This window comes from Ascaphus truei, chromosome 7, assembly GCF_040206685.1.
Source record: "Ascaphus truei isolate aAscTru1 chromosome 7, aAscTru1.hap1, whole genome shotgun sequence".
Classification (NCBI taxonomy): domain Eukaryota; kingdom Metazoa; phylum Chordata; class Amphibia; order Anura; family Ascaphidae; genus Ascaphus; species Ascaphus truei.
The window spans coordinates 57,440,969-57,467,431 of record NC_134489.1 but is presented as its reverse complement, the minus strand read 5'-3'; the positions used below and the strand labels follow the sequence as shown (position 1 = coordinate 57,467,431).

General features: G+C 43.4%; 1 protein-coding gene across 4 annotated transcripts in view; it reads left to right on the top strand.

Moving 5' to 3' along the window:
* ADAM23 (ADAM metallopeptidase domain 23) overlaps positions 1-26,463 on the top strand; it is a 142,526-nt gene that overhangs the window by 45,645 nt on the left and 70,418 nt on the right. For all 4 annotated transcript variants that reach the window (XM_075608535.1, XM_075608533.1, XM_075608532.1 and 1 more), the window contains exons 4-5: positions 11,978-12,041; positions 21,519-21,601. In XM_075608535.1, the coding sequence (XP_075464650.1) occupies positions 11,978-12,041; positions 21,519-21,601 (147 nt within the window). The remainder of the gene's footprint in view (positions 1-11,977; positions 12,042-21,518; positions 21,602-26,463) is intronic.

Sequence of the window (26,463 nt, the reverse complement as noted above, 5' to 3'; positions counted from 1 at the left end):
TAGACTGGAAACTTGGGCAGGTAAATGGCAGATGAGTTTTAATACAGATAAATGTAAGGTTACTTATTTGGGAAAGAAGAATAAACAGGCAACTTACAAATTAAATGGGGATACATTAGGAGAATCCTTGATTGAGAAGGATTTAGGAGTGCTTGTAGACAGCAGGCTTAGCAATAGTGCCCAATGTCATGCAGTAGCTGCAAAGGCAAACAAGATCTTATCTTGCATCAAACGGGCAATGGATGGAAGGGAAGTAAACATAATTCTGTCCCTTTATAAAACATTAGTAAGACCACACCTTGAATATGGAGTACAGCTTTGGGCACCACTCCGTTAAAAAATCCATTATGGAACTAGAAAAATTCCAGAGAAGAGTCAGCAAATTAATAAAGGGGATGGAAAATCTTATTTATGAGCAGATGCTATCTAAATTAGATTTGTTTACATTAGAAAAGAGGCGTCTAAGAGGGAATATGACAATTATATACAAATATATTCGGGACAATACAAGGAGCTTTCAAAAGAACTATTCATCCCACGGGCAGTACAAAGGACTCGGGGCCATCCCTTAAGGTTGGATGAAAGGAGATATCACCAGCAACAAAGGAAAGGGTTCTTTACACCAGGGTTCCGCAAAGTGGGGGGCGCGCCACCCAGGGGGGATGCAAGATGTTCTAGGGGGCATGCGGCGGCTACAGAGGCTCGCGCTTCCTCAAAGGCATTTCAATTAAATGCCGGGGGACAGCGTGAGGCCTCTGTAAATGTCCTTACCTTGGTGTTGGGTGCTGCATCGCCATGGCAACCAGCAGCAAATGACGCCGTGGGGTCATGTTACATCGCGTTGCCATTTGACGCTAGAGCCAAGCTGGGGGGGGGGGGGGGGGGGGGTGGGAAGCCAGAGCAGGGGGGGAGAGCAGGCAGGGGGAAAAGTTTGCGCACCACTGCTTTACAGTAAGGGCAGTTAGAATGTGGAATTCATTACCCATGGAGACTGTGAAGGCAGATACAATACATATCTTTAAATAAAGGTTGGACATCTTTTTAGAAAGGAAAGGTATACAGGGATATGCCAAATAAGTAAACATGGGAAGAATGTTGATCCAGGGATTAATCCGATTGTCAATATTTGGTCAGAAAGGAATTCATTTCTCTCCTTATGAGATATCAGTAGATGATACAGTATTTCAGTGGGGTTTTTAATTTGCCTTCCTCTGAATTAATATACAGCAAATACAAATATAGGAAAAGTATCTGTCGTCTAAATTTAGCATAGGTTGAACTTGATGGATGTATGTCTTTTTTCAACCTCATCTATTACTATGTTACAGTTCAGAGCATAAATTGCTGGGAACATTTGCAACAAATGATCCCAAACAGGAAAGTGTTGCAAAAATCTTGCACTTCTTGGGAGGTGGGTTAAAACCTGCTATAGAAATTAAAGGATGTTTTAAAACTCATTAAAAATGGCATTGAGTTGAAACAAACAAACAAACAAACAAACAAAAAAACCCACAAAGGTCACTATTATCTAATACTATAGACCTGTTATTAAAAAAAAAAAAAATACATATAATATTCCACATCTTTTGCTGCTTTCAAAAATATCTGGAGCTTTCAAAAGTACTAGTTGGAACTAATTCCATGCTGATAAGCATCCTTACCATTGGGACGGCCCCATACAACAGAACAAGTTGAATGTGGGGAACATATGTGCAGCCAATAATTCTGCAGCCTAATAGACCCCAGTGCTTAAACCCCACATAACAATGTTGATGTTGACAAAATGCTGATGATTGTGGTTCTAATTTCCTTGATCTCAGCATTTGTTACAGGCCAAGAAACTGAGAGCTGATTTATTGCTGAGTCTTAAGAAATTATCTACTGTAAGGGATTTGCATGATATAGCTTTAAAATGCTAATACATAGGGGAAATAGTTTCATTAACTGATATTGGATACTGCTTAATACAGTCATACAGTCATATGCCTTCAACTGAAGATACAATAATGGATTAAAAGCATCCTGTTTCCTACTTGACTTTATTGATCACAAAAGAGGTGTTGTATTCCCTTTATTCTCAATTGTAGAAGTAACTAAAATGTGCTGGGAGTTAAAACAGACTTAGGGGTCTATGTATCAAGGCAATTTTGGCACAAAACTGGGGGCATTTTCACTTTGCATCTATGTACACTGGCGACACACTTTATTCGAGCTTGGCTAGTCCCACGAATTCGGGTGTACCCGGGTGTATTGAGGTTTGTGACTGTTTTCTGCCCGAGTGCATTGAGTTATTTTCCAAGCAGGGATTGAAGCATTTTATTCCCGCTGGCTGCAATACTGCACAGTATATATATATATACTGCATTACAATTCATGAATTTATGCCATCTGGTAGACACGCGAAGCATTGCAGCCTATTAAATCCTAATCATTATCATTTAACAGATCAGCCGCCCATCAGCCAGGCATGAACCCAGGCTGGGAAGGCAAATGCAACGGGGCTTGTCAGAGGTGAGGAGCGGCGCATTCCAGGTATCTGCCAGGTACATACCGGGTATTTGCTCGAATAAAGTGTGTCGGTGCAGTATCAAAGTATATTACTCCAATAGCCCTGGCTGGCGACTTAGGGAGCGGCAGTAGGAGAAGTTGGTGAGGAGTTACATGTTACATGGTGTACGTATTATAATACGATGTATCACTTTGTGCTTCTCTGTGTGCTATTCTTTTTCCTTTTTCTTGCCCCCTACAATCCTCCATATCTGAGACGGCGTAAGTTTAAAATTCTGCATCGGATGTAATATACTGTTACATATACCGCAACTGTGTGTCAAAACACATAGTTCTCTATGTTGATACATATACCCCTAAGCATGAAATACTGGATCTCAATGTGTACAGCCTCGAAGAGTAGAGGTATATAATAAAGACTTTCAAATACCTCATGGTTTTAAAAATGAGATGAGATGATTTTCCAGAGTATGACAAATGCTGGATGAATGAGTTGCACCTGCTTCCATCTCTATGTACAGGGTGGCCAACAGGGGAGAAGAGCCGGGACAGCTGTCCGGGCCTAACGGCTACAGGGGAGCATGGCCTGCACTGGAGGTTGGGCATGGCCAGAGAGGGCTGTCGACAGGGGGGGGGGTGGGGGGGAGAGCTGGATCAAGTGTCCCGGGCCAGTGGTGGCTGCGGGGGGGCTTGGCCAATTTCTGGCCGGGCCCAACTTCTTTGCCCAGATGCCGGTCATCTCATTGCTGCGGGCCTCCCTCACTGACGCTGTCCCACACCGAGCCTATGACTTTGGTGTGTGCTCGTCCTCTCTGATGTTGGCGCACACCGGCATGAGAGAGAGGTCCAGTGTGCGCTCTGCATGGGACAATGTCATTGAGGGAAGCCCGCAGCTGGGGAGAGTCAGGGCCCAGCAGTAAAAAATCTAAGCCAGAGGTCGGGCCCAACTGCTTTGTCTGGCTGCCGGGGCCCGGCTCTCCCCAGCTGTGGGCCTTTTTGTGTATGTTTTTGGGGAGTGGGAAGTTATTTTTGCATGTATTTAGGGGGTGGAAAGGTTTTTTGTATTTGGGGGTGGAGGGGTTTGTATTGGGGGGGGTGTTTTTTTTAAATGTATTTGGGAGTGGGTTTTTTGACATATATTTTGTGGGGAGGTAATTATTGTGGGGGGGATTGTGTGTGTGGCTGGGGGGGGGAGGGAATGCATATGAGGAGGGGGTGACAAGGGGTGTGGGTGAGAGAGTAAGGAGGTGAGCAATAGGGGGGCCTTGCAAGGCCGCCGACTGGGGGGTGGGGGGGCAGTGGAAACTGTAGTCCTCGGTCCACTGGAAAAGCTGTCAACGGCCCTGTCTATGGTCTAACTAATATGGAAACAGGGATATTGTTGGTTTTATTCCATTATACTCAATGTAGTAAACGGCAATGCCATTAAACAATGTTTTCATTATATATTGTACCAGAAATCATGCATTTTAAGTTTAATTTCTGCACCTAAACTTTCTCTAAACTTTATCACCTTGTCACAGGGCCTTTCCCTGGGTTACAAAGGCAGCACACATGAAGCCTGTCTGTAGCTGATAAATCTAGCAGGGAGCCAGTTAATTGTAGTTAGAGACAATTAGCCAGTCTCCACCTGGTTCATCAGGCAGGTTTAAAGTGTGCTGACCAAACTGCATGGATCTCTCTAGCACAGGGGAGGTGTGTGTTGACAAAGAGAGATCCCACAGAACTAGATCCTCTATTTTCCGAGACACAGCGGTCCCTGGAACCCGCCAGAATGTGCACCCCACGGACACCAACCCAAACCTGGAGACTGATACAAAGAGCCCCCTGCTTACAGGTTTGATTTGGGTTTGCTGACATGAAGCTATATTGTTTTGAAGCTACGGGCTAAATAAATGCCAGTGTTTATTTCCCCAATCTATGACTCCCTGGTTGTACCTCTGCACTTGTCTCCTACACACCCCCTCACATTTTTTCAAAGCCTTATTATTTGCAGAGCTTGGAAAACATAGGGGGGAACTCAATTAACTAATCTCCGTTCAATTAATAATTATGATTTGTATGCAGGAATTAATGATTTGATGTAATGACTGAATATGCCTCTATGGGCACATGGGACATTTGGCCACGGTAACTTGGCAGCGACAAAATCCGCTACCAGGACAACTCACCACCAGTTGTCTAGCCTCCAGTCACCTCGCCACCATCCGTCATTTTAAAATGTCCTCGGAGGATCTCCCTATCTCGCCAGCAACCGCCATCATGAGCACAGCTGATGATCTTCTCATTCATAGGGCACATCTCCCCAGCTACCACCTCTCCGCCGGCATTTTTGAGCATGGCCGTGTGTGCATCCATTCAGGACACATTTTTAAATTTTCCACAGGAAATATCAAAATGTGTCCTGGCTGGGCGCACGCATGGGCGCACGCATGGGCGCACTCATAAATGCTGTTGGAGCGGCGGTGGAAGCTGGGGAGCTGATCAGCTCAAATGTTCTTGAAACCTAGCACATTTGCACTCCCTCTTGCAAAGTCCTTAGTACCTCAGTGGTCCTAAACTGGAAGATAACCTAGTTCCAGAAGAAAAAAGAAGGCGGGTTGCTACCTGCAGAGAAGCCAATCAGTATAGGCAATGTCATTGGCCTTTGTTAATGACCAACATTCCAACTCATTGTTTTTGTAATACTTGGCTCTATCCGTGTTGATGTATTTGGTGAAGCACCATTGCATATTCATTAATGGATAGTGGTAAGGAAGGTCTTTACTGCAGCAATTCCAGTACTATTGTTAAAGATTGTCTTCATCCATACTTTCAGTCAGGATACCACACTGTTATTCATCCCATGGATCAGATACTGGTCAGTGACTATCTTTGTCTATCCCAGGGACACTCACGATAGACAAAGGTCACGGGCAGTAACTTCAGCACTGCAGATCCTTAGTCAGTTGTGCATTTTTAACTAACCACAGAACTCTCCTGTGAGAAAAACATGCCACCAAAAAGAGTCTCAGTTGATAGCACAAAAAAGATTGTCAAATTCAAACTCAACATCTTTCCTTAGATTCGTATTAGCCTCTGGATAGACTCCTACAAAATATATATAGTGGTATTTATTGTGTCATTTGCAGCAAGGCATTTGGATCTAAAGCCGAAAAGGAATGAACTATTTTGCAGACACAGACGCTTGCAGCGAAAGGGCTAAACTTATCATTGCCTCTATAACAACTATTACAAATTGTACAGAATATATCACATCTTTAATCTCCACTACTGTACATGCTTATAGATGAGCAAGGCTGCACCTTTGTATCTGATGCTCATCATTTGTATGAGCCTTTGTCCCTGAGAAACATGAAGGTCAGTCATGCTGGGTATATGAGCCTTGCACCATCAGGTCACACAGATGGTATAAGCAGGTGCACATCTCCATACTGCCAGGGTAACAACATTAGTGTTTTGCTGTGTTGCAAAGCAATTAATCTAGCCCATTGCAGTCCATGGGGCAAAGCCATTGACACTGAAGAAGAGAGCAGGGAATACAGTGTCCAGATGTTCATTGCCACTGTTTACAGTATTAGAATCCCTTTCCTATTAAGGAACCCTGTGCAGTATGCTTTTAGCATTAGGGATTGCTAGGTCAGCACAAACATTCCCACGTGGCATGTTAAATGCTGTAGTGAAATTTCACAGCCTTAATGGTGCAGTCCTATTTCACCCCTTCGCTGCAAGAGGAGCCAGTAACACATTGTGCTGGCCCTTCTGACAATGGAAGAGTTAACGTGACAATCCCCTCTGTAAGATTTTTAGGGGGAGGCTCCCTAAAGTATGTTGGGGGCAATGCACCATATCCAGCTTTACCTGTCATTCATGTCAATGGTAGTTAACGCTGCATCAATGGCGTTAGCCACATTTCCCCCATTGAGGTAAATTCATATTATAATGTCGTTTTGTTCCTTTCTTTCTCCAAAAAGTCCTACAGATGAAGAAGTTATTCAACATTTTTTTTTGTGTCCACCCATTTTTAATGGTCACAAATATTAAAACTGGTAGAGTAGGTTGGGGCCTATAAAGATATTTGCAACATCATTTTACATCATAAGCATGAGCAGTCAAACTATTGTCTAGCTGCCTTCCTACCATGCAAACTTAACGCCTGTGCTAATGAGATATACAACTGTCATTGCATATAATTAGCTTTGTGGATATGTGCAAACCTCAGAGAAAATAACGACTGTTAATGATTTTGATAATGTTCCTTTATTAGTTAGTGGATCTCTGTGGATCTGAGCCTATGTCTACCATATTACTATTTCTCTTTCCAGCCTCATCTCTGCTTACCAAGCTCTCATCTTCCATTTGTCTTATAACTCTCACTTCACGTACAGTGTACCTTCATTACTCTCTTCTCCTTTTTTGTGTACCAATGAACTTCTGTCCTTCCTATGCTCTTTACTTCCACCCCCTCCACCCCTCTACCCATGATACACACCTACAAGTCTGCAGCTCACCTCTTTTCTCTCACCCATCTTCTGCTACTTGACTGTTTCATATTTCTACTTGTTCTCATCCTCACATACCACCTATCTCTGATAACAGACATAAACTTCATAACGTCATATCTGTCCTCTGTCTTTTACCGTTTCCCCTCTTTTTTCATGCATCCTCTGGAATATTCGCTCCCACTGTAGCAAGGACTTAACTGCATAACCCCTTTCTACCTTACTCCCTAAATCTCCTTTCTCTCACTGAAACCTGGCTGTCAGATCTTGACGCTGCTACAGTGGGTGCACTAAACTATGCTCTACTCCAGGGGTGGCCAACTCCAGTCCTCAAGAGCCACCAAAAGAGTTCATATTGGGACTCAGCATCGTATAAGCCCTGGATTGGACTACTTCCTCTTTTGGCCTTCACCAATGGAATGCTTCCAGCACGCATTATAATGGCCACTACTTAGACCTTGTCTTTACTAAAACGGTTTGTTTTTGACTTCTCTATCTCCCTGTAACAGGGACTTAACCACTGTTTAAATAAGGCTGCAAAATAATGTAGGTGTCTGTGGAATCCAGCAGGAAGCTGGTTAATTACAGCTAGTCAATCAACCAGTCTCCACCTGCTTAATCAGACAAGGGTAAAAAAGAACGCCTGCTGGGAACAGACCCAGAGACTCTCTTGAGCACACAGGCCTGGCTGTGTGCTGATAAGAAGATATCAAGGCACCAGACCTCTTTTCCTAGACAGAGAGGATTCAGGAACCTGCCAGAGGCTGGCCCTCAACAGAAACCCATCCAGACTCAGAGACTACCACATAGAGCCCCTACTTAAATGTACTGCTTTAGATTTGGGGTGAAATGGTGGTAAGGGCTTCCCCCCCCCCCCCAGCCTTGTAGATAGGAACTGGGGCAGTGAGTCAGCCCTTACACAGGGATAGGTGTTTGTTTCTTTGCCCATATGTGTAAATTGACTTAAACTATTGTTTAAAGTGACATGCTGAATAAAGCCATGGTTCATTTCCCCCAAATTGGTCTCCCTGAATATACATCTGCACATTTCTCTTACTCTCCCCTTTTCTGCTCTTGGGTCATCACCTCATCTCCTTTGCGAACTCCACCTTATCTTCCACTACACCTCCTGTCTCCCTTCACTATTCCAAAGACTTGCGATCCATGGATCATCAAGCTCTGGAGTTCTCTGAGCTCTAAGCTCTCTTCTTTAGCCTCCACTGATCCTGACAATCTTGCCATCGCCTCTACTTTTCAACTGCCTGTACTAGCGTGCTCCACTTTTTGTACAGCCCTCTCATTGTTGTAACCCTCAACCCTGGCATAATACTCAGTCACGCTTTCTATGCACCTACACTGGTTCTTCTGGGCATCTACTGAGGAATTATTCACTGTTATTACAACTTAGCACTCTTTCGAGCTAAGCAACGTTATTTCTCTACAACTTATCAGTTCTCCCAGGCCTAACCCATCATGACTGTTCTCTGTGTTTAACTCTCTTCTTAAACCTTCTACTAACTACCTCTTAACCGCCATCTCTTTGCTGACTACTTCAAAGGCAAGTTGGACTCTATCAGACAACAGATCCCCTCTGTGCCTTCCTCTATACCTATTCTCCTGAATTCCCCTTCATCTACTGTATATGTTTTTTCCCCTGTAACAGAGGAGGAAGCAGCTCATCTACTCCCCTCCCACTACTACCTGCTAGTTTGATCTCATTCCTACCATCTCCTCCAACCTCTCACTCCCACTATGATCACTGCAACCACAATTTTAACTCTTCTCTCTCCTCTGGTATATTTTCTTCCCACTTTAAATATGCTGTTGTGAGGCTTGTTCCCCAAAACAGCACCCTGGACCCCACTAACCCATCTAACTATCACCCTGCATCTCTCCTACATTTTGCCTCTACACTTCTGGAACGGCTTTTATCTTCCTGGGTGCTTTCTTTTCTCAGGTCCTATGCTCTTCTAGACCCTATTCAATCAGATTTCCCCCTGCTCACTCAATTTAAACAGCACTCTGCTAATCTCCCCCTGCATCTTCTCCTCTGCTGTCTCCCTATTAAACTCTGCATTCACTAGAACATTATTTTCTCCTTCAAGTTTTCCCACAACTTACCTCTTCCTATATCTCTCGCTTTACCCCTATTTGCTTCCTACGCTCTGCCCAGGCCTCCTTTCTCTCTACCCCTTGTGTCACTACAGCTTCTCACGCCTACAACTATTACCACATGCTCCCTCTCAATGTCCACCTCAATGTCAAGTATCTTCTCTCTCTAACTTCAAAACCCATCTGAAAATTCACTTTTCCAATGAAACTACTCTTATAAGCCCTAGCCAGTACACTTAAATGTATTCCTATTATTTCTGTTAGTCTCCCCACATGCCAATTAGATTGTTAGCTATTTAGGGCAGGGACTTCTTTCTCCCAATCTTACATGTATTTATTGATGCACTTATCCCATCTGTATTATTAATATTTCCGATATTGTAATTGTATTGTAATATTGTACAAACTGTAAAGTACTGCGTACCTGGATTTGTTATAAAATAAAAAATATAGTGTACATACATAAAGGGATTTTCTGTATTATGCTTAGTTTCCAACAACTAAGGGGGTTATACACTAAGGTTCGATGTGGGTTAACGCAGCCGATCTAGTGGTAACTGGTATTTAAGTCAATGGCAGTTAACGCCGAATCGAATGCCTTGACCTGCAATGGACCTTCATGAATAACCCCCTACGTGGTTGAAGGAACAACACGTGGCAGATCGTTGCCTTGTCACGTTTTTATGGGAAATTCACCATCTCCAACCCACAGCAACAACAAACAGGGCAAGCCCCTCAGGAGGTAAAGAGCAGAGTCTGCATGTTGGTACTAATGTAGGTAATATTTTTCCTACAGAAAAATCTGGAAGTGAATAGATATAGTTTGTACTGTTATATTGTGCATCATGTTCATTTTGTGGGGGTGGACATTTCCTCCTAACATGGAACGCTAGAATGAATAATGAAAATGCCATCAACACCATGTTCCCACATTGCTAAAATACAAAATCAAATATTTGCTTCTGAAGACGATATCAAAACACCAGAGAGGCTGAAAATGCTGCAAAACTGCCAGGAAGCTGCTGGCTGCACCAATAACAATGATTCATTCAGCAGTGTGTGCTTTGAAGAGCTGAATGGTTGCTATTTTAAGCCCATCCATAGTCTGTAGCTGCAGTGCCTTGAATCACCACGTTACATGGTGCATTTTCTCATTGAGTAGCACGGGAGGGGAAAGCAGATTCTGGAGGGGTCACTTCAGGTGCTCTATGACAGGGGTGCTCATCTCCAGTCCTCAAGATGCCCCCCTAACAGGTCAACACCCAATGACCCCCCCCCCCCCAAGCCACTGATTGAGCCACATGTGCTGAAGCTGGGATATCCTTAAATATGACCTGTTGGTGGGGGCTGGGGGGTATTGAGGACTGGAGGACATACTACTTGAGGACATACTACTCTATGAGACAGAAGAAGCAAAAGAGGTCAGGAATAAGATCCTAAGAATAAAAGCAATGCACTGCTGGCCCCTCAAGCAACAAAAGGGTTAAGACACTTCAAACACTGGTTTCAGCTGGGCAGCACATGATTGAATAAGGACTCGTAACATCTACTGTATGTGGTTTCTAAAATGTTGTCAACTGGACCATCTCATGGAAGCTTTGGAACACGCAGTCAATTGTATCTGGATTACAAGTGCTTTATAAATGTAGGCAGTGTGTTAGTGCTAATAGGATTACTGTAGTATTGTTTATTGTAGATGTTTATGTTCCTTGGGGAGTTAAGGAAACAGTTGATGTGCTGTTTACTGCAGAGAAGGTTCAGACCGCCAGCGAAGATGAGAACATTTCAGTCACATGAAATATACATGGCTTTCTATGATTATAACACAAGGGTGTATGTTAGGCAATAGTCTCCTACTGTACCTATTAGGCGTAAAGTAGCTGTTGTTTGGGTCCTGTACATAATGAATGTAAGCTGTACCTGTTGTACTGATTTATGCCCATGTGTGAGAGCAGAGGACAGCTCCACTGTCTTCTCTACCCACTGGCTGAAGCTCAGAACCTGGGGAGGTAGCTCTGGATCACTGCCATGCTTACCACTAATAGAAACAAAAAAAAAAAACATGATCACAGGGAAATATTTATTGACTGTGTGCATATAAGTATATACAGTACTAACAATTCTCCAGTATAAAGCTCTTTGTTCTCTTTTATTTATTTATTTTTAATTTATAAGTTACTTAGCCAAAGTAAGTCACCCAAAAAGACCTGTGGTAAATGATGTACTGTATGTAAGATGTAAGTGTATTTGTAACAGGGACATTTTTTCATTGTGTTTGTTTTATATACTAGTAATAGGTACAAAGTCTTGTTGGAGAAAATCATTTTTATATAGTAAGATGCATATGTTAATATTCCTTTGTAGAACTCATTTGCTCAAAGGCATTAAATAACTAACGTACTTATTTTCACATGCTAAATGTTGGAGGCTCTCTGTTAAATTGTGATTAAAACAACCCCCATTTTTTTTTTTTTTTTTAAACTGAATCAAGGTGTACATTTTACCACCAGGACCCCCCTCAGGCTCTGGCTAAGTTTACCTCTGGTGTATTGCTATGTTTGGGAATTAAAAATGGCCACTGACAGCAAACCAGTAACAGTGCCTTATGAGTTACGCTGCTATTACTAATTGGCTGATAGCAAGAAGCCTAGCAGAGGCCATTTTGAGGATAGGTAAAGGCTCTTTGTTAAGAAAAAATAACCTTCGTTTAAAAACAGAGGGTTTCTGATGAAAGATCACCACAGTCCTACAATGGAATCCCAACAATCAACCCAGCCATTGTGGGGGTTGTGATGTTTTGCAGTGGTTTGTGTAGGAGTCTCAATGCATTCTATCTGTTCTTCTGTTTCCTGCAGTGACCTGTTGTCCTCGGATTACATGGAGATTGAGTACAAAGAAGGCAAACAAAAACTGACCAAGGTAAAGTGACCACATTTAATGATACAGATTCAAATATACCTGTCCATGAGACCTTCAGGTATTAAAGAAATTGCCACTGGTTATGTGTTAATTGTGCTACTCGTTTTGCTTCTGCATTGTAGGTCTTCTCAACAATTAATTTCACGTGCAATAAAAGAGGAGGCAGAAGTAACAGAGATGTCAGTTTTCTTAGCAACACACTACTGTATAGATTTGCTTTAATGGGCGTTTTTATGGTAAATACGGTAATACCAAGTTTAATGTAGCACCACCTAAATGATGGCCATCATACTCTGCCACATGGGCCGGGACATAAACAGGTTCATATCCCATCAGTATTCCTATTTTTTATACATTCATATAACCTGCTACTTAATTTTGTTACATTTGTGGGACAATCCATTAGTGTAAAGTATCTTAAATATCACCTGATTTTAGTCTTGGATATGATTAGTAGGGAGAAACATGTAAGATACCTTTTATTAACGTATTGTTGCTCTACGATTGTATATAATCTTAACCCCTTTGCTGTGCTATGCTCCTGATGCCCATGGCAGAATACAGGTCGATAAAAGGTGTAGTCCCTTTTCCCCTGTGTCAGGGCGACTACGTGTGCTGCTAATAGCTGTGCGGCAAACAGGAGGCCTGATCCTCCATCACTGGGAGCCTGGGGTGTGTATATATATCTACTAAACCGCGCCTCCACCTGGTTAGGATCCTCACATAGTAGGATAGCCCCTCCCAAGATAATATGCCCAGTAATACACACACAGAGTATGGGGAACAGTATTTACTGGGAGGTAATAAACAATAACAGTAACAAGAACAGACAATATACTGTATCTATATACATCGACCCAAGGTATATCCCCACAGTACTTGGGTGCAGGGGTACCAGTGTCCCAGTGTCTAGACCTCAAGGCCCTTTCCCACCCCAAGTGTGGGACAGCACTGCCCACGTGAATGTTAGTGCACTTATGAGGATACCTTCCCGGGCGCTCCAGCACCCGGGTGCCGCTGGGTAGTAATTGGCAAACGATCCGTCACTTCCAACGAAGATCTGCCTCCGCGTTGGGTGGCTTCCCATGTGGAGTGTACCACCTCAGAATAGTCTCTGACTTGGTTGTACCTGGTTCGGGCCTAGACGCAGGCTGCGCACACCGCGTGCGTCCATCACGTTGCTACAGATACTGGCACTAGTACGCTAAGGGGAGCGTCCCTATCTAAGGGGCCTTCCCTATAGCACCATAAGCTACGGATGGTCGGGGCCTAGCTGGGACCTGAAGGGGTAATCTGGCCTAGTCCATCAGAGCACTTCTCCCTGGACCTTACCTATCCCCTTGTTGTCCGGCTTCCGACTGGCGTGCTTCCCTGAGCACAAAAAATGTATCTATCTCCTTGCAGGAGATTCTGGGTGTTCTATTGACTGAGTAGCGTCACCTGGTCAGCATTCCCCTGGCATTATGGGACTTGTAGTTCCCCTGCAGACCAGCTCCTTTAATGGCCGCCGCTATGCGCCATAGTGCGCATGTGCAATCTTTCTAATGGCCACCAGGCGCTCTTCTGCGCAAGCGCGAGCCTTCTGTCATGGCGGCGCCCTGCAGCAGTGTTCACCGCGGGTCCCCGGCGACCTGCTCGCCAGCACCAACCTTCCTGCACCAGAAGTAAGAGAAGGGGGGTGCGACGTGGCGGAACTGGGGGACCAAAGGGGACCTGGTTACAAAGGTATGAACAGGTGTGCCATTTAATATGGGATGCAGGCTGCTATGCCTGTGTTTAACCAAAATACTTTACTGTCTCACGTCATAGCGCTGCAAATACATCCTTCTCTCTGCTTCTCATTGAATTATTTTATACAAGCCAAACAAGTACTGTAGATAAAAGGTGGTTTTATCATGTGTCACAGTTGGTACCGTGGGGAACAGGCAAAAATACTAAATTAAGCAAGAAAACATTTCCTTTCCGCATACGTATGGGCTCAGGAGGCTGCTGCTGCAGCTCAAGCACTGCGGTTGCTGATTCATGAGTCTAAGTGGAAGATTATGTGAGAATTTCAGTCTCAGCTGTGCTGCAGTAACTCAAAATGCACATCCCTTGGTGGTGAGCTTGTGTGTTATCAGAGTCAAGTGTAAGATAGTCAGCTGGCCAAAAAAAACTATTGGTCTGTGGGATCTTCAGAGACTAAAGTAACCCCACCCCCAAAAAAACCTTTAATTATAGATGTAGATAGAAGCAGAGTGTGAGGAAGGAAGAGACACATTTGACCTATCCATAAGACTTCAAGGTGTAAAATCGCAATCCCTGTCAGTGTGCAAACAACATTTTGAAGACAAGTTAACAGTATAACATACCTTCCTTATACATGTATTCAGGCTTAAAGCAGACATTTGGCTCTTTTGGTTTCTCTTGAAATTAGGAAGAATAGACCAAATACAAATGATAAATAAATATGCAGTGTTCATACAATACAGGCTGTATACCACCTAGGATGGTGAAATAACAAGGGAAACTCCCAACATGGAGAACACACAACTAATAATAATGGCGGGCATCAGGCTTCCTTATTTCCCATCCATTATGGTCTATGACCTTCACATAGTAGGATTGGAGAAGCCCATTCTCCAGCCTATACACAATTTTATGCATATAGCTGTTTCTCCCTGTACTCCATATTTTCATGAGAGAACAGATCCTTTCTTCTGTGTGATACGCAGTACTACTGCTCTTTAACCTTACGCAAGGATTACTCCCAGGAGGAGGGCAGCCCTATAGCCCAAACCACACAGGGCTACATGAGAATGTTGTAGTTTCCAATTGGATGAACACTGGTGCAATAAAGAAAACACTGCAGTTAAAATTGTAAGTATCTCAAGAACCAAGAAAAGATGATGAGGGAAGGTCCCTGGAGCTGAAAATAGCAGATAATACAGGGGGGGGGGGGCAGATGGGAGTCAAGTACAGAGGACCCCCTGCTTCCAATTATGTTAAAGCGGCAATCCAAGCTGGCTGTTCCCCCCTACCACCCCTCCTTTTTTTTTTTTACATAGAATTGAAGCAGGGGGTCTCCGGAGCTGAACACCATTCTGTAAGGATTCTGCTCGATCCGTGCCGGGTTTAGCTGCCAGTTTGGGTTTTCCAGGCAGCCTGATATATAAGGCTGCACTTCCAGGTGGGAGTCGCCGGGCAAAGTTCTGTGTTTCTGCAGCTGTCGCCCATTCCGTTACCTGTTTGGATTCCTTGTTGCTGACCCCGGACCATGACCCTGACCTCACTGCCTTCTGCCTGCCCTGACCCTTTGCCTGTTGCCTGGACTTTGCACCACTGCCACCTACCCTGACGTTTTGCCTGTCCCCTGGACTCCGCACCATTGCCGCCAGTCCTGACCCCAGCTTCAATACCGACTATGAATACTGGGACAGGGTCCTGTAAGACTCTGGTCGGTTTATTTAGCCGTATCTCTCCAAGGGGAACTACTTGGATATCATGAGACTCGCCTCACCCAGCAAAACCAACAGCTGTCACTCATTTCTAACCAACTTCAGGACATATCACCCGGCTGGATACATTCCAGGTGGGTTCTACCCCATAACCGCCATTGCTTGCAGCGTCTCCAGTGCCAGCTCTGTCATCCCCTACGCCCAGGGAACCACGGATCCCGATGCCTCTTCGTTATCTAGGGACCCTATGACGTGCAGAGGATATTTGAATCAGTGTTCGATCCAGTTCGAACTCCAGCCCTCCATGTTCCTCACCCATCGTAGCATACGTAGCATACGTAGCATACGTAATTTCCCTACTAACAGGTGAGGCTTTGGCCTGGTTCTCCCATCTCTGGGAAAAGGAATCCCCACTGATTGACAATGCTGCTGACTTTCTCCAAGCATTCAAAAGAGTTTTTGACGCTCCCGGTTGCGGGTCCTCTGCTTCTGTTATGCTCCTACAAATCCGGCAAGGAACCCGCACTGTGGGCCAGTATGCCATTGAATTCCATACCCTTGCTGCAGAGACGGGCTGGAACAATGAAGCTCTGCTGGCAGCATTTTGGCATGGGCTCTCTGAGCATTTAAAGGATGAACTGACCTGCCGGAGGAATTGAGGAATTGATTGCTCTTTGTATCAGAACAAATCTCCGGATGCGAGAACGGCAGACCGAGCGAGACCGTCCTTCAAAATCTCCAATAATTTGGCCTGTTCCCCACTTCAATACTCCTCTTCCAGCACATCTCTTAGATGATGAACTGATGCAATTAGGATGATACCAAATTACCGGAGCAGGAGAGAACTAGGAGACGTGAAAGGGGACTGTGCCTGTATTGTGGACTCAAAGGTCATCTTGCCCATAATTGTCCTAAATCATGGAAACCCCAGTGCCCAGTGAAGATAGAGGAATATTCTCAGGGCATTTCTTCTATTCCTTCTCCACCCCAACCTGCACGGCTCCTCCTGCCGGTTTTGCTCTCCTGGGGACCAGCCGCCATCTTCACTCAGGCTTTTGTGGACTCAGGAGCCGCATGAAATTTCATTGATCATGCATTTGTGGAACACCATTCCATTCTCATCCATACTAGGGAGACCCCAGTAGCGGTAGTGGCCATTGATGGAAGACTCTGATAACTGGGACTATCACCCTCAAAACTAAGCCTTTGTTGGTGTCCTGGGGGCACTCCACAAGGAGACACTTTCATTCTATGTCATTTGCTCTCCCTCTACTCCAGTGGTCCTAGGCCATCCCTGGTTGTGGCACCATAACCCCAAGATCGATTGGGCGACCAGTCAAGTGACAGCCTGGGGACAACATTGCCATGAATCTTCTCTTTTGAGGTCTTGCACCATTTCTGCGGTTCGACCACCCACTGAGACTTCCTGGTCATGTCCTCCAGTTTTTTACGAGGAGTTACCGCCACACCGATCTCACGTTTGTACCATCGACCTGCTCCCCGGGGCCACCCCCCCTCGAGGCCGCACTTACCCCCTTTTGTTACCCCCGCTCTCCTTGTTACCCCCCTTTTCTCGTTACCCCCTTCTCCTTGTTACCCCCTTACGGAACCAGAAATCAAGGCAGAACCCTTTCCTGTTCCCACCTGTCCGTGGACCCACATATCCATGGATTTTGTCGTGGAATTGCCGCCCTCCAGGGGTATGACTACCATACTGGTCGTAGTCGGTCACTTTACACGTCAAGCCCATTTTGTTCACCTCAGGAAGCTAACTACAGTCTCCGAAGTTTCTGAGATCTTTATTAAGGAGATATTTCGCCTTCATGGAGTCCCGACGGTTATGGTCTCAGACCGCGGATCCCAATTAGTCTCAAGATTCTGGAAGGCCTTCTCTCAAAGAATGTCAATCTCCCTTCATTTTTCTTCTTACTACCATACCCAGTCCAATGGACTCACATAAGGGGCAGGCCAGTCCCTGGAGCAATTCCTGCAATGTTTTGCATCTGTACTACAGGGCGACTGGGTTGATCGGCTCCCGTGGGCCGAGTTTTCCCGCAATTCCCTGACACACAATTCACACTGGAATCGCCGTTCTTCTGTGCCTATGGGTACCACCCTGCTGCCCTTCCTTCTTCCTGTCCTCTCTCCGGAGTTCCTGCAGTGGATAATAAAATCCAAGAACTCCAATTACTCTGGAAGAAGATCAAGGCCAATCCGGCCAAAGCCGCCCTCCAGCAAGAGACCCAGAAGGATAAAAGTCGATATCCATCCCTCCCATTTCAAGTGGGAGATCGGGTCTGGCTGGTTACAAAAAATTCCCGGCTGAAACTGCCTTCCTCCAAACTCAGGCCCGAATTCATTAAACCGTTCTTGATGGATAGCCATGCGGAATTTGAAATATGCCAGATACCGGATTCCAGAAGAGCTCGTGGCGGGCTACAATACTTGGTCCATTGAAAGGGTTATGGACCCGGGGAAAATTCACGGATCAAATCCAGGGATGTCCATGCCCCCAAACTGGTCCGGGAGTTTCATCTGAGATTTCCTGCCAAACCGGCTTAGATCGCCCGGTGGTCTCTCCTAGAGAGGGGGGTACTGTAAGGATTCTGCTCTATCCGTGCCAGGTTTTGCTGCCAGTTCGTGTATTCCAGGCTGCCTGCCCTTTCTACTCAATTTGGCCATTTTGGTTACTGGCAGCCTGCTATATATAAGGCTGCACTTCCTCATGGGAGTCGCCGAGTAAAGTTCTGTGTTTGTGCAGCTCCTGTCGGTCTTTGCTGTCACCCGTTCCGTTACCTGTTTGGATTCTTTGTTTTTGACCCCCAACCGTGACCCCGACCTCGCTGCCTTCCACCTGCCCTGACCCTTTGCCTGTTGCCTGAACTTTGCACCATTGCTCTGACCCCTGCTTCCATACCGACTACGAATACTCTTACAGGACTCTGTCCCAGGGCTCTTTTTAGTTTATTTACATCCCTACCTCAGCCCTGCGGGTCCACCTCCTGATTTTAAGATGAGCCCTGTCACACATTCATTTCAGCTCCGGGGACCCCCTGCTTCAAGAGATACTACGGTTGACACCATTTTTATTTATTTATTTATAAAATGTTTTACCAGGAAGTAATACATTGAGAGTTACCTCTCGTTTTGAAGCATGTCCTGGGCACAGAGTTATAACAATACATGGTTACATTAAATGAACAGGGTTATATAGTCAATTCACAGACATTTTATGGACAGATAGTTGGAAAATTGGGTACAGGGGATAAAAGGGCTGGTGAGTTTCAGATTGAAATAGAGAAGCTTTAACATCACCAAACGGCCTTTGGGGCGATGCAGATGTACACTAAAGGGGTTCAGATTAAATGCAGCTGTGGATTCAAAGTCCTTTGTCTTCCTGGCTCATTAACATTCCAGTGGGTGGAGTTGACTTTCCGCATAGTACAAGCTAAAGCAGATGTTAACCCTTAGCATGCTGGTTCTGTGAAGAGGGGAGCGGCGTAACGGCTGCTTTTCAGGAGCTGCCATGCCCAATAGGACATCATCCGGTTACTCTTCTTATTGGCCCACATGACGCGGGAGCTTTAAACTTTTGCAGAAGATACCGATACCCCCTTCGGAGGTACGTATCTTGGGAAGCAGGAGGTCCCTGGAGCTGAAATGAATGGAGTTTAGCTCCGGAGACCCCGTGCTTCAATCCTATGTAAAAAAATATCTATATATACATTTTGGTATGACCACTTCAATTCAGCATTTTGCAAACAAACCTGCCAGTGAGGAATAATGCTGCATAAAATAACTTCCTGCTAAATATCAACAGTGAGACAAAAGCGCAAAATGTCACACGTAATGGCTCTGCCCATAATTATATCTGTAGTGAATATCTTTTAGAAACAGAGTATATACATCAGTATAGGGGCATTTAATTCTGATTTCATGGGTAAGGCTCTCGGGAGCCTGCTACGTACGTCAACCACAGGCCCATTAACACAAGTCATTCTATGTAACGTTTGGATTCACTGCTGTGTAAAAGGTTTCTGCAGCTCTATACCAAACCACTATCTGTAACTTGCATGCTACAACGGAAGACTTAATACAGATGTATAATGAGCACAGCATAGCCTTGCTGGCTGGATAGTGCCTTTTTTGCTTCTTGCAATGCAAGCAATAATAATAAGTCATAGACGAATGTGCATGTAACATCTTGTCCTTTGTCTTATGAAAGGGCATCATAAGACGATTACCAGAGGGGCGCGTTGACAATGTACAAGTTGACGAACCCTCTACATGTTCTGCAATATAAAGGCACAGTCTTTCCAAAATAGGCTTTAGAAAAACACAGCAGGATAGAGCATTTTTTCACATATATTATTAACATTAAGGGTGGGCACTTTCACTGATGTTTTAGTTCTAAAAATATAGGTGAAAATAACTCGGTTCAGCTCCAGGAACCCCCTGATTTCCATCCTGATATAAAAAACAGAGTGGGGTAGGATGGGAAGTGGTACTTTAAAAGGGCAATCCCTTGTAAGACAAAAGTGTACTAATGTCAGTGGCATGTTTTAGAGGTTACATATGAGTGATCAATGCCTTTTTACCAAAATCTGACACACAGGTATTTTCAAATCCTTTTTTAAAGTTAATTTGTAAACATTGAAAGCTGAGACTTGGGAGGCCTCTGGGTGAATCCTACTTTTAATACCCCAAATGCATACTCCAAATACACTTATGACTGGGATAGAGAATGATTTTTAACATTGAAAATGGCTCAGAGTATAAAATACTCCATAACTCTCCCATAAACCCTAGAATAATGTTACCCTCACCCTTGTATTTGTCTGATTAAAATACACGTTTAGACATCTATTTGAATTGGGCTAAGTTTAATCTTTGAGGTAAAACACATATTTGACATATGCAACCCTATAATTTATCATGTTTACTGTCTGTACAACCATGAATTTCTGCTCCTTACAAACCTACATTTCTTATTCTTGTGAGGGACATCAGATTTTAGTTATCACACATTTTTTTAAAACTGTAAAGAAATAGAGAATATCTTTTTGGTCACCTTTTTGGGCTCTGGCCCGAGATGGTCCATTAACATTTATGATACCACTTTGAAGATGGGTCTGGATAGCAGTCTAGGATATTTGCTCGCGGCCATTTTGCCGTGACCAAGTCAACGCTGGCATTTCGCCGGCACTCATCTCAACTGCAGTGACATCTCGCCGCCAGCTGCATTGCCGCCAAGGTAAGCCCCTAACCTTAGCCTAAAACCACCTTAACCTAAAAACTGAACCCCGTGCCCTTACTCTAAAAAACCCTCATCCAAAAACCTTACTCCCGTCCCCTTACCTTAAAAAACCCTTTCCCTGGTTCCCTTACCATAAAAACCCCTCAGTCTAAAAACCTTACCCTGTTCCCTTTACCCTAATAATCTTACCCATGTCCCCTTACCCCAAACCCCCTTAGCCTAAACACCTTCCCCCTATCCCTTTCCTTAAAAACCCCTTAGCCTAAACACCTTCTCCCTATCCCGTTAGCCTAAAAACCTTATCCCGATTCCCTTACCCTAAAACCCCCTTACCCTAATGCTAATTATCTACCTTGGGGCCGAAATGGGCAGTGGTGAAAAGGCGGCAGTGGCGAAGTTTTCCTCAGTGACTGAGTGGCAGTGGTGGCTAAAAGACTTTGGCAAAATGGCCACGTCCACTCATCCTGGCTGGTCTGTTTACTGTCGCAGTGAGCTCACTATCAACATGCTATTCTTTTTAGCACTTGTTTGCCCCAATAAACACAAACCTGGTAAATCCCAGATAATTTCACCAGTAAAACAGAGAAGTAGTTCTTTTATAATGCAAGTTTACCCCTTGGTTACTGTATTGTTCACACAACTGAACAGGTTAAGGCATTAACATGACAACCTCTGTGTTCGCAGAACACTCCTCTTGGTACATATTGCAAACTGTATTTAAATAATAGCTTCCCTAGCAATACAAATGCTCTGCTAATAAACGTTTCTTTCTTCTGCCTGCAGGGAGGAGAGCATTGCTACTATCAAGGCACCATCAGAGGAGTCAAAAACTCAAGAGTGGCCATTTCTACATGCAATGGTTTACAGTAAGAATAACTTTGTCATTTCAACACTTAGTAACTTGTTGTTTGTGCAGAACTAGTACTACAGAGCACTATATTTACAGTATATGTAGTGTAGGGTATAATTATTTGGTCCACTATAAGCATAAGGGGACATAGAGAGGATTGTGAAGAAGTACTAAATGGTCCCCAGTGGTCCAGAAATGTGGGTTTTCCACATGATGCAGATTGTTAGTCAAAGAAGTTTACATTTAGGCATACCTGGTCTTTTGATGCTAACCAAAGTGGGAAATTAAGGACACAGGTGAATAATTTGATCAATTTGCTTATATGTATGTTTGGTGACTCTATCACATCTCCTTCTATGACCATTCCACAAATCATAAGCGGATCTACATGAGCACAAGAGGTGAACAAATTCATTTCCAACGTCCCTATTTAAAGGAGCAATCCATGTGTTTTTTTTTTCTCTTCCCATTTTGTAATACAGATCTTAAGCAGGGGGTCTCCGGAGCTGAACCCTCTTAATTTCAGCTCCGGGGACCCCCTACTTCCAGAGATACTTACCTCTATAGGGGGTACTGGTAGGGGTGCTGCAGTTTAAAGCCCCCAGACACATTGGCCAATAGGAAGCCGCACCGGATGATGTCACGGCCTTTGGTCCCCGGAGTTGAAATTAGTGGGGTTTAACTCTGGAGACCCCTGCTTCAATCCTGTATTACTGTATTAAGAAGAAGGAAATGCTTGGATTGGCTCTTTAATGTGCTATAAGGCTACTTCGCCATGCAGGAGATGATTATAGTAACAAAATATTCCAAGCGACCCCTCGCTCAGCCAGTTAATATTTAGCGCGACTGATGCTCAACTGCAGGATAAATATTATAAACAGCTAACAACTAAAGAAATGTACCCACCAAACTATTTGCATGTCGTCTTCATCATTCAGAGGAGAACAAAAAATACATTTAATTAAAACATAACTTTTAATATAAGTGATTTTTATTTAAAATGCCATAAGAGATGGTGAATAACCTTAATATTTTAGGTATTAGTGATACCTCAATAAATGTAAAAATATCCAGGCTGAGAGGCAGTAGGAGTCCAGGGAAATTACACAGCTAGCTAAAGATTCCTGCAAATGCTCATTCAACATAAGTGGTGTAAACTATAAACCACACAATTGAAATTGAGATCTGGATATAATGGTCCAATCATTAGTAACAAATTGCTTTCTGAATGTGCAATAGTATATTGTTGTAGCAATTGCATAGAAATTATAATGCAATATGACTCAGTGTTCAGATAACACCAGACCACATGGTAATTGTTAGCAAGATTTGTAACAATCATATTGGGTCAGTACTAGTAATTGCCAAATTGAAATTGTAGTAGCTGAATCAGCTAGGTATATATAGCCACGAGAAACTACAAACGGTGTAATCCCTATTCTGAGTACAATTAGTGAGAAATAGAGGATAAAATAAAGATAGGAGAAGGGTCCCTATTAAGAACTCCTTCATAGCTAGTGCTCAACCCCATGTAACATAAATATATACGGTTTAAGTAATGCTAATTTCAGTATTTAGACACCTAATTATCAAAATCTGAACTTCGGATCCCTCAAGGAGGAAACACTCCTTGGACCGTGGATTCGCACAGAGCTGCGTTCAACCTTCCTGCCTGTCTCAACTGTGGACTCTGCTTACTGACTGACATCAGCGCATGGACTGAAACCGACACACATTTCGCATCCACCATGCTTCTTTCTTGGCAAAGCCATAGACATATGACTAATACTGTTACATACTATTGCACATTCAGAAAGCAATTTGTTACGAATGATTGGACCATTATATCCAGTTCTCATTTTCAATTGTGTGGTTTATAGTTTACACCACTTATGTTGAATGCGCATTTGCAGGAATCTTTAGCTAGCTGTGTAATTTCCCTGGACTCCTACTGTCTCTGGGACTGGACTTTTTTTTTTTTTTTTTTAACATTTATTGAGGTATCAGTAAAACCTAAAATATTTCGTTAATTGACCATCTCTTATGGTGTTTTAAATAATTATCACTTATATTAAATGTTATGTTTTAATTACATTTCTTTTTTATTCTCCTCTGAATGATTAAGACTAAGTGCCACTAGTTTGGTGTGTACTTTTCCTTCTTTGTTAGCTGATGATTATAGTACCATTCGTTTAAATGGAGCTGAACACTTCTCCAGCACAGGGAGGACAGCTTCCCAGCATACTAAACATGGGTTCTGTGTAAGTACTATGGAATAAATGGCACTTTGCCAACTGTTTTGCCGACCCCCAATTTCTACCCATTATTTTAATTTACATTCTGCCTTCCTCTACCTGACATAGCACGCTAAACCTCTGTGTATCAAGGCAAAGGGGTAACTAAAAACTGAACCACATGTTGATAAACATCCAATTGAGAGCATAGGAGTTTTTTTTATTCTTTGAATAATACAATTGTCCTAATTCCACCACTTTGACCTTAGTACATAGACCCGATTTTGGATGTCCCTGCGCTTACTTTTCATTGATTTGATGACTTTGCTCTTATTAACCAGACAGCCGGCTCTTTTAGCAGTGCTACTGGTTTAAGTAAGAGCACTCTGCCTGAGCTCTACCAGGGAGAGTCCCCAGGCACTTTTAATAATTCAACCTTTATGCTCAAGGACATTGAAGAACACTGACTTCCAGCTGATTCAGTTTTCCTGCCTCAGAATATTGGTCGGACAGCATTGATTGCTTGGTTATTTTTTCCGCTTTTCAGAAATGCAATTAGGAATGGACAGATTTAAAAAAAAAAAAAATGTTGTCTGGATCCAGATATAAATTGTTTAACATTTGCCTGTATCTGCAGAAATGTGCTTTATACAGTAGGCAGACAACACCCTTTATACAAAACAGTCTCATATGGTATTCAGTACATCTACTCTAGATAGTGTGTGTATATATAGAAACATTTGTGCGTCTCATCTATATAAAATATATATATATACAGTTTTCCCACACCCTCTGGAAGATCTCACTATTACATGGTGTGTTGTGCTCGTTACCTGCTGGCTCACAGGAGCGCTGGGTTTCCGCCGGTGTTAATGGGGAAGACAGGACAGGCTTTTGGGGTGATGGTTGGTTCTTTCTCACTGGTGCTGCACCTCAATCTCTTGCAGGTTCCAGGAGTGCTGGAGACAATCCCTGCAGGAGAACTCACTACTGATACCCCCCATGATTAATTGCAGTCTCAGGCAGGGTATATAAAATAACTGGAACGCTTTAGAGGATATATATATATATATATATATATATATATATATATAAATATATATATATAAATATACACTATCTATCTATCTATCTATCTATCTATCTATCTATCTATCTATCTATCTATCTATCTATCTATCTATATATATATATATATATATATATATATATATATATATATATATATATAGCCCCTTTACCCCCACCCTAAGTGGTGAGATCTGGTCTGCTACTAATGACTTTCGTGCGGTGCATACTTGTGAGGTAACAGGACGGCTGAGTACTTCCGCGATGATGTTGGGAATAATCAGGACAGGTTTACAGGGAACCTTATTCGTTGGCAGCGCCACCAGTCAGCGAGGATCCTGTGGTAGTAGTAGGTCCATCCTGACACTTTTCCATATCCCAAGACAGTGAATCACACTTCCATGGTATTTATTGTATTGGTTAGTTGTTACAACAGTGCATTCCTTTCTTGCTTCCCCTGGAAGGTTACTTTAAGGCTTGAGGCCCATCTAAGTTTCCTTCTGGTGCTCATCCTGTATCCTCTTATGGGACACAGGATAGCTGTTGCTCACTCCACAGGGGGAGGAAAGAGACACACCCACTTTTAGGAGAGAGACATTTTATATACCCGGGGGTTTGGCTTGTAACCATGCCCCATAACAGGGCAGATCTGATACTGACATGTGTCACATCTGCACATGTCACCCAGCCAGTACCTCCCCCAGGTTGACACTCTCTATTTGTTGCTAGGCCCGCCCTTGCATACACTTACTGCATCCAAGACTGCAATAGCACACTAGGTCTACAGATGGAATTAACCCTTCCAGTGCCTGACCCTAGCAGGACTTATACTGGTAGGGCCCAAAGAAAGAGGTAGCAGTCGGAGGCTTGGCTACACACACACACACACACACACACACACACACACACACACACACACACACACACACACACACACACACACACACACACACACACTTTAGAGCTTTGGTTCTCTGATATTTGCAGCACACAATGTATACCTCCAGACTTGAGAAGAAAGTAATGGTTTACGCAATTTTCAATTTATTGTTATTATTCATATTTTTGTAGAACGTTCCAACATATTTCATGGTGCAGTGTATTGGGGTGTGAAGACAATAACAATAAACTGATAATCTTAACATGCACTGGCACAGTAGGTAAGGAGAACTCCTTGCCAAGGAACTTACAATCTGCTGTATTTTGTATTAAGAGGATAAACATTTTGTTTTATTTCTACAGAGGAAGATTAATTGTAAACACAAGACGCAGACACCATAAACTGTAGCACTGTTCCTCTGTACCAAAAGATGTTGGCAATCCGGAGAAAACGCAATGGCCGTACTACCCCAGCCTTTTTAAATACAAACCAAGAGTAGCACTACTTATTTTATTCTCAAACTTTCTTTATATTGATGTATGTATGCATTTTAGAAAGAATAATCTCCTTTCTGTTTTTTTTTACAGATTTGATATGGTGTGAAATGTTTTACAACAGGGTTCAAAAAGCTTTGCCTTGTTATTTGTTTAAACACTTACGGCAAATAAAAATGCCACTTGTGGTGCATTTGCATGT